The sequence below is a fragment of the Mytilus galloprovincialis genome, chromosome 8, assembly GCF_965363235.1.
Source record: "Mytilus galloprovincialis chromosome 8, xbMytGall1.hap1.1, whole genome shotgun sequence".
Lineage (NCBI taxonomy): Eukaryota > Metazoa > Mollusca > Bivalvia > Mytilida > Mytilidae > Mytilus > Mytilus galloprovincialis.
In genome coordinates this window covers 87,260,611-87,279,255 of record NC_134845.1, presented here as the reverse complement: position 1 = coordinate 87,279,255, position 18,645 = coordinate 87,260,611, and the positions used below count along the sequence as shown (strand labels likewise).

General features: G+C 31.8%; 1 protein-coding gene across 7 annotated transcripts in view; it reads right to left on the bottom strand.

Moving 5' to 3' along the window:
• Positions 1-18,645, bottom strand: part of LOC143042745 (uncharacterized) — a 107,859-nt gene that overhangs the window by 82,548 nt on the left and 6,666 nt on the right. For 3 of the 7 annotated variants that reach the window (XM_076215195.1, XM_076215190.1, XM_076215189.1), the window contains one exon: positions 262-390. The exons of 3 other annotated variants lie outside the window; for them this stretch is intronic. In XM_076215195.1, the coding sequence (XP_076071310.1) occupies positions 262-390 (129 nt within the window). Of the gene's footprint in view, positions 1-261; positions 391-17,983; positions 18,630-18,645 lie in introns of those variants that run through there. One more of the 7 variants, XM_076215191.1, reaches the window with a different exon arrangement.

The following is an 18,645-nucleotide window of genomic DNA, read 5'->3' as shown; positions in this document are numbered from 1 at the left end:
TTTTCTGATTGATTTGGATAATGCATGAATTAGTATTGGAATTCCTTTATTATGAACATAATTTTTCTTCTAAAAATGGTAACATGATATACAATACAATGCACTTATCCACACATATTTAAATTTGTATTGGATGATTTAGCAAACATGTTTTGATATATTGCTCTTAAAGTGGTGCGATTAGCACATACATTTTATTTTTCAAAATCTAGTTCATTGTACTGAATGCGTTCAAATGAATCAAACATAAAGTATACGAACCTCTTTTAGTGCTACTTTTTAACTGTGCTTCAACAGATGATAACTTTGATTCTGTTATCTTTTGTTGTTCAATACTCTTCTCGAGATTTTCTTCCATTATACGTACATCATTTTTCCGAGCGGTTACATCTGAAATTGAGTGGGTTACATTACAAAAGAATATTTTCAAATTACTAAATAGTTCGATCTACATTGAGGACATTCTGATACTAGCAGGGATGGGGATGGTTATGTCGTTTACAGAAAGCATCTGTGTTACTGTTCTCCGGTGTCATATTTCGGTATTATGAAATAATCTCTAGAAAGGCAAATATTAACCAACCAATCAAAATCATAAGCCATTTTAATTTTAACATGTTTAACTTAGTTCAATATTTTTGTAAAGTTTGCATAATTTTTTTTTAATATAGTGGCTTTGGGACACATAGATTCTTACATTGATACCAGTGGATTATCGGATTTATCCAACCGAGATAGTTCAAATAATATGAGGCAGGCATTACCTGTAAATGGGGACGAAGTCTGTATGAATTATTTTTTTGTAACTTACATATTTGTTAAAAAAAAGAAACGGAAATACCGTAACGTTTCCGATTTTGGTTCTGTTGTTAGGGATTTTAGTTGTGACGTTATTTAAGTTATGACGTCATATGCAATGTAAACAAAGAAACGCTATCATCAGGTAACGTTTTTTCATATCAAGGAATAATTAAAAAATGAAATTGGTATTACGTTCCTTTCTATTTTATACTAGACTGATAAATATATATTTTACTCAAAGTTTCATACAAACGAGACCGGAAAAAGGAAGTACATTGTAGATTTCTGCGCAGATGCGGGAATTAAAAACACGACATAAAAAAAATTGAACGATTTTGAGTTCATTAGTACAATGAAAATTTCGGGAAATTTTCCCTTTTTTTTTATTTTTTTTTATTGATTTTTGTACTGTTATTGGGGACTTCGTCCCCATATCAATTTTAAAGTCTGAGCCTCGGCAAAGATTTTAAAATTTGAAATTGAACTATCGAGTTGGATAAATCCGATAATCCATTAGAAACTAAGAATGTATGTAAGAATCTGTTTCCCTAATGATGAAAAAAATAAATTATAATTTTTTGTTAAACAAAAATTCCCGTCGAATGCATTCCACATTCCAGAAAAAACTGTAAATTTCATTAACACCTGTGAGCATTGTTTGATTCATCCACTCAGCTGATAAAGGTTAATATTCTTAAATTTATCTTACTAACGTCTGAGATCACCAGCAACAACACGTTACTTTATTTTTTGTATCCAATGGGTTCGGAAAGGTATAAATTTCCATAGAATTAGAGACTTTTTTTATTTTTACTTTTAGTTTTGTTTTAGACCAAAGTAAATGAAGATCAAAATTAAAATATCAGGCTTTTTTTTACTCTTGACGGTTCCTGCAAAGAAAGTTCGTTCTTCCAACGATGTGTACTGATTAATGATACAATTAACTGTTTATTATTGCTTTTGATCCATACTAATTGAGGGGGAAATAACCAAACTGTAAACACATTTTTCTTATTTTTGTTATTGGCTGAATAAAACAAAAGAAATAATGCCCCTCATCCTTGAATCAATTGATTAGAATTATCTCTCAAAACATTATAACAAGAAAGGAAATTGCCTGCAGATGATTAATGATATTCTATTCCTTTTTGATCGTAGAAATAATTTGAATATACATATGTTGCTTGGTGGCGTTAGTACAAACTTTGTGAACTACTATTCACAAACACGATTAAATCACAACATCACGCTTACATCCTTTTATTTTCTCGCTTAATCATGTTTATTGCAAACTTATGTCAAACAAGTTTTGCAAATATTTGCATGAATGTACTTTATTGACATACTTTATTGACATGATATAAATGTGTTGCCAGAAAATGTTTACAAGAATTATTGTGTTATTGTTTATAAACTGAGTATATATTCGAATGTCGGATACGCTTTTATTAACGACGCACCCGGTGTTTCTCCTTTTATAATTCATGTGATTCCCTTGAGTTTTGTTTGCTGCCTTGGTTTGTGTGCATGTCTTCCTAGCCAATTGACGAGATTTTGCAATCGGTAAACTACAACACTGTCGTCGGAACTTATTTCAAACGAACTCATCAACAATCAGTTTAACATTAAGATTATTTCTAGTTTCATTTGTGTTAAGCCAAACGAGTCATTTAAAATATATTTGGTTCGAATATTTATTTTTGCTGAGGGAAATAATGACATTGTAAGTATTGAATAAAGGCGTGTGTGATATAATCATGAATTTTGTCTTAACCTAACAAATACACTGTCACGAAGTCCATCTATGTTGATAATATAATATATTTTCGTTTCTCAAGCTATACGTACAGTATCAGAGTCTCGTACAAAGGCATTTCAAATTTGATGTTTTATATTTTTTGATTGATCTAAAAAGGGCAATTTTTTTATTTTAGTATGGTACATGTACAATGATGTACCAGAATAAATATTGCACCACTTATTAAAACATGTTAATTTATTGTTTTGTATTGAATGATATAACGTTCATGTTTCTATTTGTTCTTCCTAGCAATCAAGTGTGTAACTTTACAAAAAAACTATTTTTATATAACCGATGTTTGTCTTTCATTGTTCTTACATCGCCTTCCTTCCTAACAGCTACCTCTGAAATCAAGTGTGTAACTTTACAAACGACCAATTTTATATTACCGATTTTTTCGACAGGTTACTAATTTTGAGAACATTATGTTACTCTATCAAGTGAGGGCAGTTACAAAAAGTAATGTTAGGCTTACACTTTGTGCAAGTAGGAGAGGGAGCTGTTTTGATGAATATGTTGTGTGTAGAACAGATTGACAAAGTATATACTATTCCCTGGGATCACGAGTCGTTGTTATAAAAAATAATTCTGGAACGACAAATAACAAACAATTTAAAATCTTAAGATAATGTAATACAACCAATTTCAACAATTGTTTTTACTTAATCAGGTTTATAGCAAATGGAAGCAAACTCATGTTATAGTACATTTTTATTAAAGTATTCCTACGAGGTGTTGACAAACAAAAAGTGTACCAATCCACTACAGTAAACCATAATACACCCGTCAAAGACAACAACATATAAATGACAGATAGAAGGTACAAACAAAAAAGGAATTCAACGTTAAATTGAATATAAACCAATGAAACTTTCACTTCTAGGATACCGTATATGAAGTGTATTAAAACATAAGAACAAAACAAATATAATGAAAAAAGAAAGAATCGCACTAAACAATGAAACAATTCTGTCATTAAACCCGAATTCATTTAATTGATTTTAATACTTTAAATTATAATCAAATTCACACTGATTGAATTAAAAATTAAGATGCTTACTTTATAATTTGTTTACAAAAGAAAATTCAAAAACTAATTTAAAAGGAAACAAGAAGAGACAGAAAATTCAATTTTATTTTGTTTCATCTTACCTTCTATTTCCTTTAAGAGAGTTGATATCGTCAGATTGTTAGAAGTTTGTAAGTTTTCCACGGCAGATTGAGTTTTGTTATCCACAATGTTTTGAGCAAGGTCCTTCATTGCTTCGGAAACAGCTTGTTTCACCTCATTCGCTATTTGTTCCTTCAGTTGTGTTGTTAAGATGGAAATATCTAATTCTGCTTTCAGGGGTGCGTTTAATTTTGAAATTAAGGGTATATCAATTGCAGCTGCACGAACATGTTTCATCAGCGAAGTAGTTAAAAGAAAGATAGTAAATCCGTATAACACACTTGATTCCATATTGAAATTACGTTTTTCCCTGTGAACATGTAGACTTCATTTCTTAATGTTTATGAAAGACTATGAGGAAAAGAAAATGTTCTTTTATATGATGTCAGTACGTCGATATTAATTATACTGACTGAAAATATGTATTTAAGTTTGCTGTTAACTCAGTAGTCATTATGTTATCTGTCAAGTGACGATTATTAATCAAGCATTGAAGACGTTCTTATATTAACATCAACAGAATGTGGCAAAGGAACACGTCATAATTAGTAATCTTGGCTTTGATAGTAAAGATAAGTAGCATACCAAACGCATTTTATAGTACTTCATAGTACATCTACTACATCGTATGCGGCAAAATTATATAAATAACGTTTTCCCGCATCCTTAGATATCATATTGACGACTTAAAGAGACATCAATACACAGCTGCACTTGTGATTGTTCCTAATATCTAGCCAAAAACAAGGTTTACGAACATTCTTAACTAAGTAAATATAATTTATTATATCATCTGTCTAGATGTTTTAAAAGAAACATTGATATAGAAAAATTCCGAAATAATATATATATAAGTGACAACAAAAAAATAAAAGGGACAAAAAAAAACATATTTTATTTTTTGTATTATTCGATTTCCTTTTTCGTTTCTTAATGGATTACATGTTCAAAGGAAATGTCTTTTTATATTTGAAACAATAACAGTCTGAAATAAGATTGTCAAGTTTTGCAAGTTTTCATTTATTTCCATTTTTTAGCATATATTTTGTAAACTTTTGTTGGTGTATAAAGGTTTTCAGCAATTATTGTGTCACGTTGGTTTTCATACATATACTAGAAGTGTAACAAGAAGATAAACGTGTCACATCTGAAGCATTCTGAGATATAGGGGTACTTATGGAAGATCAAAACATATTGGATTTTGATGTGACTGACATACAAGTAAGAGGTTTCGCTAGCTATAACACCAGATTCGATCCACCACCTACTACATAAGAAAATACCTGTACCAAGTCAGGAGTATGACAGTTGTTATCCATTTGTTTGATGTGTTTGAGCTTTGATTTTGCCATTTTTATGGTCTTTCCTGTTTTGGATTACGTTGGAGTTCGGTATTTTTGATATTTCATATAATAGTCAATGATCAATAGTCTGACGTATTTAATAATAACCCTGGTACCTTTGATAACTATTTTCACCACTGGGTCGATGCCACTGCTGGTGGACGTTTTGTCCCCGAGGGTATAACCACCCTAGTAGTCAGCACTTTTGTGTTGAAATGAATATCAATTATATGGTCATTTTTATAAATTTCCTGTTATAAAACTTTGTGAATTTTTCGAAAAACTAAGGATTTTCTTATCTAAGGAATAAATTACCTTAGCCGTATTTGGCACAAGGTTTTGGAATTTTGAGTCCTGAATGCTCTTCAACTTTTATTTGTTTGGCTTTATAACTTTTTTGATCTGAGCGTCACTGATGAATCTTATGTAGACGAAACACGCATCTGGCGTATTAAATTTTAATCCTTGTACCTTTGACAATCAAACCACAAAAAAAACACACTTTGACTGATTTTCCTGCTGATATATGGCTATTAAGATACCAATGAATAAATATATTATTAGTTGTAAATTTACAAATCGTTAAAAAAACTATACTAAAACGTGAATAAATATTGAAAGTTTAAAATGGAAAGTCGAAAAGTGCATTTCATTCTAAACATGCTTATATTGATCCTTCATAGATACAATTTAAACATTTTTACGAAACAAAAAGACGTATGCAATATTTCGATATTTGAAAGGAAAAACATAATTTGGGCTGTGAGCTGAGAATGGCATGTTTCAATAGAGACTGTATAAGCGTTATAAATTGTTTGGTCGGCGGTCTTACATCAACCTGGAAACTGTATTGTAATCTTTATCATTTTGTTCTGTAAATAATCTGAATAGAATTATCCAATATGTAGGTACGTGCAACATACGTTTGAATTAATCAAAGGAAAATATCAACTATAAAGAAAGAAAGAAAGAAAGTATTTTCATTTTTCGATATGGTATGTAAAATTTATCAAATCAAATCTTAATATTATTGTTAAATACCTTTCCCATTATGTTTTATTTTTCCATAATTCCAATTGTATTCAGATAAAAAAATAAAGTTTATGTATCGTTGGGGTTAGTCATCTTTTTTTATAATGAATAGGATGAACGTAGTCAAATGAAGTGAAGGTGTTCTGTTAATGATGCATTGATGCATAACCGTCCGTGTACATTTACGCCAAACATTTTTCATTTTAAAATGAAAAATAAATTTTCAAATTGCTCAGCAAATTCTAAAGATAGTTGGTTTGAAAAATGTAACAAAAATCTATTGAAATCATTTTCGAAAAGCATTTTCTCTATGAGATTTAAAATTTGTTATTTTCATGAAATTATATTTTTTGATTTAACGAAGATATTGAAACAAATAACAATAAGTGTGTGTTAAAAATGATTTTATTTTGTCAAAAGTTTCAATATATATAAACATTGGTATTTACAAAACATATTTCAATCTCATTCTTAAATTCAAATATTGAAAATACTGACCTTTAGCATTTTTCAATTTAGTTTACAATATTGAAAAATGAAAAATGCTCTAACGTGGAGCATTACAATATTGAAAAATGAAAAATGCTCTAGCATGGAGCATTTTTCAATTTGACTTCAAATATTGAAAAATGAAAAATGCTCCAACGTGGAGCATTTTTCAATTTGACGTTTGATATTGAAAAATGACAAATGCTCCAAAAATTTTTCATTTTACAGTGCAATATTAAAATTTGAAAAATATTCATTATTTAAATGTGTAATAAATTAGAACGAAATGTAATTCGTTTCAAAATAGGCGTTTCAAATGTTTAAATTGTTGACACATTTTATTAAATGTTTTACTATTTCCGTTTTCTTTTTTCTAGTTTTAAGCGCAATATATTGGAGATCTTTTTAAGGTGTGCGTGTGTGTGTGTGTGTGTGTGTGAACTATGTGTGATATCAACAAATACCGAACAAAAATGGTACAATGACAAGTACGATAATGACCACAAAAAAATCATTCTTTCTTTTTATTTCTATATCTAGCTATAGTCACTTGTTTACATACATGTACATGTACATGTTGTAAGAATGGAAGAACTTTTATACCATCGATGTTTGATTCAACAAATGATACTTGACGGAAGAACACACCAAGACATTTCTCAACACTTGACTTCTTTAGGCACCAAGCATGCATCAGCGCAAACAATAAGCCGTTTTTGTTCTGAAAATGAAATTAATAGGCGATGCGGAGTAGACGGGGAGCATTTATCTAAACCATATCGTGGCTGAATGTGTCAAACATGTTAGAAAAGAAGGAAATATATTAGAATGTTAGATATTGTTCATGTCAGTTTCTGTACATGCTCAAGGGGCAGGGTTCACGGGTGGAGTTGGGTGGGGAGGGATGGATGTAGATGTTATATTATTCTGATTAGTATTTGATTTCAAATTTGTATTTTTCTGCATTGTACAGCATTTCCTAATTTTGAATCTGTTAAATACAAACTTGTTTTTCCCAAGCTTATACTATCACAATTCTCTGTCGCAGAATATCAAATAAGCATCATCTTATAATGAAAAATATGAATTAACTTGCATGCATGTATTTGTGGTAAATGTCTATTTCGAAGGATGAATGACTTCTTATATGTGCTTCTACCGAAAAAACAAATGTGGCAAAGAATATATCATATATGTGAATAGTATTTCAACAAACATATTAAGACAGTTCCCATGAGGTTCTGTTTTATGTACATTTTAATACCTTTTATTCAATATGATTTTACATCTTTAATATGTGAGAGTATTGTCGGACAAATATGTCAACACAAAAAATGGTCTCAGTCAGTGACAATCTTCTTTTGAAATAAAAAAAAGAGTAAAAAACAAAACCCAGGTCGACACAGATAGACACAAACGTATTCCAAACCATATGCATCATGTACATGGAACATATACTAGTAGTTACATTTAAAACATGATGTGCGCATAGTGTGTGTTATTTTCAAGTTGGACCCACATACGCGGTCGGAAAATGATGATAGGCCATTTATCAAGCATAGGAATCAACGAGTCTGAGGCTGGAGTTGGTAAAGCATTAGCGACAGTTAATCTTCGCTACCATCATTTACGACAGCAGCAGTGGTGGATCCAAAAATTTTCATTAAGGGGGGGGGGGGGAATGACTGACCTAAAAATGTAGCTCCAGTCATGCCTCAGTGATTCCCTATATAATCAACCAAATATTCCCCACAAAAAGCGGGCACCAACGGAAAAACATATATATTTAGTGTTTTAATTTCTGCAATGATGACAGGGTATAATACACACGGTCGACGCTTCCACAACCAAAGAAGTAAAGGACGACATAAAAAAAAACTTAATTCACATAGTTTTTTCACTGACACCCCCCTTTTTCTTCACTTAATTTGGAAAAAAATGATTGTAAAATATGGACATTATGTAAAATCGATTTTAGATAAACAAAATTCGCAGCAATTTTACAACCCCTCCCCCTCTCCCACCCTAAACTTTGAATGAAGTTCTCCATCTTACATTCCTTCTGCTTTCGTGACTGTTACCATGATCGGTCATAGATTTTGCGTTTAATTCGGGACATAAAACATCTCTTTTGAATGGCCGTGAGTTTTGTTTGCTCGACTTGTCAGAAGAAAGGTCAATAAAAAGTTAATATTCAATAAATAAATCTTTTGTCATTGTACAAGTTTTTTGTGAGTGTGTTTGTAAAAATCGTCTTCTAGTGAGTCATGTCGCTTTCTTCTTATGTATCTTTATCTTGGTAGCGTTCTTTACCACCCCCAATGGCATGACAGAGACTTGAACCCTACAAACATTCTAGAACAGTAACTTTCTTTTTTTTTGTACCTGTCTACTAGTATCCTAAGCTATTTTAACATTTGTATGAATGTAATACAGTTGTGGTCCTTATTCAATTTGCTGTCAGTCATAACTTATTTTTTCATCGTTGTATTAAAATCTTGACCGTGTATTTTTTTTTTTTTCGTTTCTTTTATTGTTTGGATTTTTGGGTTTATTCGTGCTAATTTCCTATAATAATGATGAAAACAAACTATATTATATTTAATTATGTTTGTTTCGCTTCCTCTACCTAGTATTTGTTTAGCAACCAACAATCAATCAATCCAGCTCTTAATTATTTGTAACAAACGTATATTTGGTCCGTTCATATTTTTATAATTATCATTTCTCTGCAGGGAACGATGTTTTTTTGGAATATTGTTTCGTATCATTTTGTAATACGCTTAGGGAAATATGATTGTGCAAGGTTTAACTTAATGTAAATGGCAGAAAGTTCATATACTTGGTAGCATAGCATTCATTACTCTCCTTTTTATGTGACAATATATAAGAGTTATGGAACTTTAACCACTGTAGGGTAAAATCAACTGTTACATACTAAATACTTTCCCCTGATTTATAAATTAAAAAAAAAAACCTTTCCTTTCTGTTGTCAGAATAGGAACGAGAATTGGACAAAGAGAAAACAACCCGACCAAAAAGCAAAAACAGCCCAAGGCCACTAGTGGGTCTTCAATACAGCGAGAAAATCCGGAACACGGAGTCGTGCTCAAGATAGATCCTTTACACAAATATGTACTAGTTCATCGAAAATGGACGTCACATTAAATTCCGAAAAATATTTGTAAACGTAAATAAAAAAACGTATATACAAACGAACTAAGGCTACCAGCTTCTTCTTTTTTTATTCTATTATAATACTTAACTTTTTTAAAAGTAGTTTGTGCAAGCGAATGTACTTCCAGTATGACTTTCAAAAATAACTTATTAGTTGCTTAAGGTATAATATGCTTTATCATACTTTTCAAACGATTCGGTAGTTGACATAATATATGTATAGAGACACCTGTCTCCTGTTGACTACAATATAAGTGCTTCCCAAGAGACTTTTGGTTATGTGTTTAGTTGGGTTGTGATTTCGCTGCCGTGTAAGCGACATCTTTTTCAGTTCATACCAGTATATATCAAATCGTCGTGTTTCGGTGTAATAGAAAAAAAAAAGTATGAAGAGAATTATAAACTCATAGTTTTAATAGAGATTCTGCTGAGAATACTAACTTACAGAAAAAGATTGATAAAAAATTAACTGTCGATATATTTGATACATAAATGATTTATAATCTTAACAGGTGTCGATGATAAAATTATAGTATTTTGTTTTTGTCAAAATCCATTGCAATTGTACTGACTGATTTTGTAGACTCAGACACATGATGGTTTATAAAGTCACTTTTTGTGCTGACATGAATTGTCATTGATATGGTTATATTTATAACTTTACTGTTTACAAAATTTGAATTTTTTGAAATACTAAGGCTTTTCTACCTCAGGCATAGATTACCTTAGCTGTATTTGGCAAAACGTTTAGGAATTTTGGTCCTCAATGCTCTTCAGTTTCGTACTTTGTTTGGCCTTTTTAACTCGTTTTTTTTTTTGGATTCGAGTGTCACTGATGAGTCTTTTGTAGACGAAACGCGCGTCTGGCGTATATACTAAATTCTGTCCTGGTATCTATGATGAGTTTATTTATAGGTTGTTATTCGCTTTGAACCAACTTGGTATACATGTGTATTAGTTTCTCCATAGGCGGTAATGGTAACGTTTTTTTTCTGTTGCTCAGTCCATATCGTTTACTTGGATATGTGTGATGGCTCGTTTCGAAGCTGATACATTTTGACATATGTGGTTAAATTTTCGGGGTACGAAGTGAGATTACTTTTCCCGTAAATTAGTAAACCCCGAGTATCCTTTTGTGATGCGGTTCCCCATGGTAAAAAATCCCATTTTTAACGCAATAAGTTCTTTGAAAATTTAATACTTTGAACACATTAAATAGCTCCCTAGATTTTACACATTTATTCCGTGTTCCCCTACTTTCTTAATTAAGTCAAATGGTTAAGCTCAGTCACTTGTTTATCATAGAAAAGTGTCAGATATCATTAAACAGAGAATTTTTGTTTACACGTGACTTTTGAGTTCCTCATTTCAAGGCGCATTAGGGATGTTGTCCCAACTAAGTTTCACAAACTTCGAACACGCTTGTCTGTACTATGTCTTTAGCCTTTTTTATAACTTGTTTCTTGGTTTTTATTTGCCCGTCTAAAATGGGACATATAATGGTATACCGTTGTCCTTCCGTCCGTCCGTCTCCCACACTTCAGACAATTAATGAAAAAACGCTTCCATCAACTTTTATGACACTTTGTTGAATTGTTTATAACTATTGATGTAAGCTCCCTTTCGATTTAAAAAAAATTCAGATTTTACGTTTCTGTGTCATGAATTTTTATTCTTAAAAAAGTTTTTTTTTACGGTTTTCGGACAATCACTCCTAAACACTTTTACAAAATTTTATGAAACTTTAGTAAATTGTTTATATCTGTTGACTTATAGTTAAGCTACCTTTCATGTTTTTTCAGTTATTAAACTGAGTACCGTTTTGTTTTTTATATAATTTCTGATTTGATAGTGTACAGTTGTGGAATTTTTCCTCTGAAAAAATGTCGGAAACGGCCAAGGAAATTTATTCGTTGAAAAAAAATCATTTCAAGCAAAAAGACAAGGGGAGTATCATGCGCTTACAGCGGAGCTCTTTATTTGTTTATTTATTTAATGAGTCAAATCTTTTCAACTGATTTCATAAGAAGTTTTATAATATGCTGGTAATCACTGTTCAATGTTAAGGGGATGGTTGTGCACCTTAAACGAGTTTAATCACTTAGAGTTCTATATATGAGCCGTAAAATTATTTTTTTTCGAATGAATTGATTTTTTAAAATTTTTCATTTTGGAATCTTTTGTAGCTTGCTGTGAGGTGTTGGTTTTCCTAAATGTTGAAGATTGTAATATGAATTATACTTGATTACTCTATCATCATTTAATGTCTGGTGGGGAAAAAATGTTTCTTTGGCAATCATACCACATCTTTTTTTTATGAAATTATGAATAAAACAAACACTTAGGCTTGTATTCGTCAATTCAGTTACAAAGCACGCCATTCACGAATTGAGTATAAATGAATACACGGAGAGCACCCGGCAGCGTTATATATTTTTATGTGCCATATATATGAATTTTTATAAATGTACATGCATCAATTGATGATGCTTTTTGTACTTGCTATAGGGGAAACAAAGAAAAAATAAGATAGCAACGTTTTTTCGGTATTGATTATATTTATAGATTGCGTTACGATCAATAACAATAAATGAAATTACTGAACAATAAGTGATATACATTTCACGATTATTAAAAAATGTATTCTGACACGATGAAAGCAGGTAACGTACGGTACGAGACGAGAACCAGTTGTTCATTTTGAACAGTAGGAAAGGTAAAGTAACAAGGAGAATGTATACCACTTTCAAACCGTGATCTAACTACGCTCTCGTCGATATCGTCAAAATCATGTTCCATATAAATACTGTTTATAAATACTGTTAATTTAATAACCCATGGTAACCTAAAGCATATCCTTACATGAAACCGAACGTTATATACATATTATAGTTTCCTTTATAAGCAGAAACCCATTTCAAATAGAACAACAGAATGAAAGCTCTTTGTAAGAGAAGGCGATAAATGCTAACTGTATAGTGTACTATAATAACAAAAATGTTTTTTTATAGAAACAAATAAAATGATAGTTTTTGGCTAAAGACGAAGTATTTTATTATAAAACACCATTTGGATATGTATACAATATCTATTACATAATTAAGTAGAAAAAATCAGATAGCAAGTTGACGACATGGGTGTGTATTCAGTTGAATCTTTAAAATGCATACATTGTAACCCCCGATTTATTTATAAAAAAAAAAAATCTCCAAAATGGGCAACAATTGCATCGAAAAGAGAACATGGAATGAACCTTTTCATGTTAGAGCGTGTTTGAGTTGAATATTTGGTCTGGAAAACGTAAAAGTAAAAGTGTCTGAAACATCATCTCGCTTCAGATTCCATCATTTGTATATGTCAAGGCTACAGGTGGACTTTATAACATAAAAAAATAACAGTACTTACAATTGAAATATATGGGTCAAGTGTAATACTTTTCTAATAAATCACAAAAACAGAGTAGGTGTGTTCGAATAGCAAATTTTTACTTAAAGTAATTGGAGACAGATGTTTATTTTGGATCTGTAAAATGCAATGTGGATACACTGTAGTTGTTTCATTGGCAATCATACCACATATTCTTTTTTGTATATCTTGGAATTAAATTTTTGTGTGTGATATCTAGGGTTTATAGTCTTCAACCACTGAAATTTTTAGTCTGCATATTCCACGAAATAATTAAGTATTTTTTTTAAATGTCTATGAATTTTCAAAAATTCCACCTGACAACCAATTAGACAATGATTTTAAGTTGGCCGAACATGAAATGCAGAAATGTACAATAACTGATGTTTATTAGCTAGAAGATAAATGTGTCTTTTAAAACACAACTGGCATATATATAGGGATTGTAATGCTGCTATGTCGATAAATTTGTCAGTTTTCAAGAGCTTAATTGGCAGCGCGTCATCCCTACAAAGGCTTCCATTTTTACGATTGCAAAAATGAACTGGCGTAATGTGGAGATAATTTTGACGAATTAGAATCCCGACTGTTTAATAATGTGTGAACATGGAAATGTTTCATAATGAACATTTACCGAAAATTATGACTTGTAAAATATTATTAGTTACATAGTGTGCTAGTGACCTGATACGATATATATGGGTTCAGTAAATTTCATATGGGGTAATACGTCACTAGGAAACTACGTAACGAATTTATCTTATAGACTATCGTAACGTGTGAAAATAGGACTAGTGACCTATGAAAAAAGTAAAACCACAAAAATACCGAACTTAGAGGAAAATCAATTCGGAAAGTCCATAATCACATGGCAAAATTAAATAACAAAACGCATCAAAAACGAATGGACAAGAACTGTCATATTCCTGACTTGGTACAGGCATTTTCAAATGTAGAAAATGGTGGATTAAACCTGGTTCTATGATAATGAGCAAGTCTTCGATACTGTTAGTCTTTAGAAACGACTTCCATTGATCCTACAAAAACAGATGCCAACAATAACAACTTGTTATAAATTAGGTTTAAATGTGTTTTATGAATTTATTTCCATCGTAATCATCAATTTCTTCGTCTGTTGAAACTTTTAAGATTTTTTTCTCAGTACCGTTTTGTTTTTATAAAAGGACGTAACACCACTACTAACCGTGTATGAAATAAGCCCCGCCTCCCTTCTTATCTTATATGGAATATAAGGGATATCACACCACTACTTACCGTATATGAAATAAGCCCCACCTCCCTACTCACCTAAAATGACATATATATACACGGTCTCCAGGCGGATGCCTTTAACCAATCATATTCCTAGAAATTTATAGGAGGTAAGATAAAAAAGACTTTATCTTCAAAGCGTAAAGTAAATTATTAAATTATTCACTAGTTCTAGCGACACCATCTAACATTCACACATGATTTATATATATTTACCTATCAGCATATAAAGAATGTCAGTAACTGCTAGTAGTCTGCCGTTATTTATGTATTATTGTCATTTTGTTTATTATCTCTTGTTTTATATTCTGACATCGAACTCGGACTTCTCTTAAACTGAGTGTTACTGTGCGTATTGTTGTGCGTTTGATTTCTCTACATTGGCTAGATGTATAGGGGAGGGTTGAAATCTAAAAAAAAAAACATGTTTAACCCTTCCGCAATTTTGCGCCTGTCCCAACTGAGAAGCCACTGGCCTTTGTTAGTTTTGTATCATTTTTAATTTTAGTTTCTTGTGTATAATTCGGAGTTAAGTGTGACGTTCATTATCACTGAACTAGTAAACATATTTGTTAGGGGCCAGCTGAAGGACGCCTCCTAGTGCGGGAGTTACTCGCTGCATTGAAGACCCATTGGTGCCCTTCGGCTGTTGTCTTCTCTATGGTCGGGTTGTTGTCTCTTGGACACATTCCCTATTTCCATTCTCAATTTTACCCCAGCTACATATTAGTAAGCTATCTACCTGTAGAAGTGACTGATGTCCTAAAATAGGTACTTTTTTGTAGATCCTTGTTTTAGTAAGTGATGTTCTTGGTTAATACTGTTGAACATATGTTTTTAAAAACAGAACACAGTCTATACAGACGAGACGAAAGTCAAAAAAGTAACGATAAGCGGCAAATAAACATGCCGTATCGAAATCATACTTGTTCTAAAATATATTTGATATTATATTATTTTTAATTGATTATAAGTGAAGGTCATCAGTAAGATGAGAGTAAAATACAAATATCAGATTGTTAAATTCAAAAACGTCTGAATTATTCGTTTATTATAAATCCTCAATTATTTGTTTGAAAGTTAAGATGGTTAAAGAAGAGATCATACTGGATAGACAAATCGCTATTTACTATAGAATCGGGTTCAAATCGGATATGTAAGAGTTGTCTTTCTTTGCATACTGAGTAACCGACCTCATTGCCTCTTAAAAACCATACCTGTCTAGGTATTATACATGAATAGTATTCAATCTAAATTTTCAGGATTTTACCGTGAAATTAGGGCCAATTTAATTTTAGCCGTCACATTAATTTTGTTTTGTTTTTAAATTTAATCATATAGTACAAACTTTATATGTTTAAAATTTTAAATATAGTTCTTGTTTTGTGTTGTCCTTTTTTCTACGAAGTGATATTTGATTACCAATTAATTTGATATTTACTTTGCCGACATGATATTTGATTTCTAATGAATATACACTTACTTTGCCGACGTGATAATTGATTTTCAAAAAACTTTATACTTACTTTGACCGACTTCATATTTGATTTTCAATCAACTGTTTACTTACGTTCGCTGACATGATGTCTGAAGTATAATCAACAAGAGTCGAAAGATACCAGTGGGACATTCAAACTCTAAAGCCGAAAATGACATGTCAACGTGATAGTTAAAAAAAAAAAGACCAACAGACAAACAATAGTTCACAAACACATAATAGAATACTAAAGACTGAGAAACAACAACTCTACCAAAAAACTTTTGGATAGTCTCATGTTTTCCTGAAGGGTAAGAAGATTCTACTCCACACGTGGCACCCGTTTTGTTGCTCATGTCAATACAAACCCGGTTATAAGTCTAATTGGTAGGTCCATATCTTATGCAGCCGCTGCTTGAATGTTGTTTCATAGAAATAGAAAATTGAAATAATATAATTAGTCGTAAAGTTTTCTTTCCAACTGACTCTCATTGACAATTTCTAGATGCCAATCAAAGTAAAAGGCAAACATAACTGTATCTGCTGAACCCTGTTTTTCAAGTTCGATGCGATAGATGCGTTTAACAATAAAACTCATAAACCATGCCCTTCATTTGCAAACGTACCGTGATTTTACCAATATTAGCCTTTTGCACCAGGAAACTGTATGCCATTGCATTTCATTTGTACCTAATTTGTACGGAAGTTTTCCTAAGGGTTCTTTTACAACTACAATGATTAGGGGAAAGGGTCACCCTACCCCAACTTTGAACCTTAGTTAAGACTTTTTTTATAAATTTATCCAATTGAGCCTTTTTTACACATTAAAATTTGCGATAAAAATGAAGACGTTCCGTATATTTATATACTTTAGCTTTTAGTCTGAGCAATCTAAAAAAAAAACTGTCCTGGTGAAAACGAAGCCCTTGCCGTGAGTCATTTACTTTGAAATAAAGTTTGAACTGCAGACGTTTCATAAATTTCCCACCATGATCCGTTTTACAAATCAAACAAATCAAATTTTAAAGAGGGAGGTGGTGCAATACCAACATGTGTTTTTCAATCGCAGACAGTTGATGAATAACTCTACATGCAGTTTGCAGTAGGTCACTGCCCATCATTTGTACTAAGTGTGAATTTTAGTTAGTCAGACTCGAATGTAGCTACTTTGGACCTCTGTTCCAGACGGTCAATAAATTAACTTACTTGGGTCTTTTGGTATCTATCATTTGTAATTTTAAATTTAAATTTGTGCACGACCATTTTTCTGTTGGGATTATTTTGTGGTGGTAAACATCAAATTTCAAAGGGGGAAAGGGTCGCCATACCAAAACTTCGGACCTTAGATGCGAACGTTCAGTGAATTCTTTGTCAACTTCATTCAAACCATTGCCTAGCATTTGCATTTATTGTAGACAAAAGTTTGTTTGTAGGAATTTTATTAAAAATAAAAGTGGACAGGGTAGTCATATCCGATTGCTGGACCGCATTGGCAGACGTTCCTTCAATGTAAATAGCCGTAGCCTTTTGACCAGGCCAATTTTCGGAAATTGCCTATCATTTGTTCGTACATGTAGTGTGGACAACAGATGTGTATATACCCAAAGATTACACCTCAGTTGCAGACGTTCATCACCCATATGCGCCATATATTATGACTAACCTTGAGCCAATGGTTTTCATCTGTACATGATGTGGCCAAAATCCTTTCCATATAAGGGATTAACGACGGTATGAAAGATGGTCGCCACACACATGATACACACATTTCGGACCTTAGTTCCAGGCGCTCTGTGAATTAACCATCCTCAGTTACTTGGTCTAAATAACCTCAGGCCATAGCCTTTTTTTAGCGTACATGTAACAACTATGGAAAAAAGGTGTACTTTCTGGAATTTTCATCAGATCAATGTTTAAAGGGATTTGGTTGCCTGCTTAAAACTCTCGATCTCATTTCCAGAAGTTCTGTAAATTTATTTAAGAACTAATTACAAAATTAAACGCTGACAGTAATGCTCGGTATGGATAAGGAAAAACATATTCCTCCTTTTATTAAAACACCAAAAGAACAGATAACATTTACTCAAAACAATTAATTGGTCAAAACAATTCTTATCATACTGAAAACAAAAATCCATCATTTATGTAATGATTGAAATTCAATTCAAGTCACTGTGTTGTTAGTTATTATAAACAAAAATCATTATCAAAATTAGGAGTTGATGTCCTTAACAGATCTAAAAATGATTCAATCTTATATATTCAAAGTCATATACTTTCACTTTATTCTTATTATTGTTAATTTGGAGTACACGCCTGCATAAAGATACCACGATCCACCAGCATACAGCCAGACTTGATCGTTTGGATTTAACTTCCTCGTTACAGTCACTGCACCAGTAAAAGTTCTTGTACCGCTATGGAATCCGATGTATGTTTGTGAAATATCATCTCCATTAAGTCTGATGTGGTAATATGCACCACTGGTATACGACATCAGAGACGCAGATATCAAGTACAGTCCTTCATGTTCACAGGTGAACTTTCCCGTTGACTTATATGTTGACAGGTTGGTGATACCTACACTGTACTTGACATCATCGAATTTCATTATGGTATTAGTTATTGTCGCATCGGCCGATGGATGAGCAGTCATGGCAACTGAAATAATTAGGAA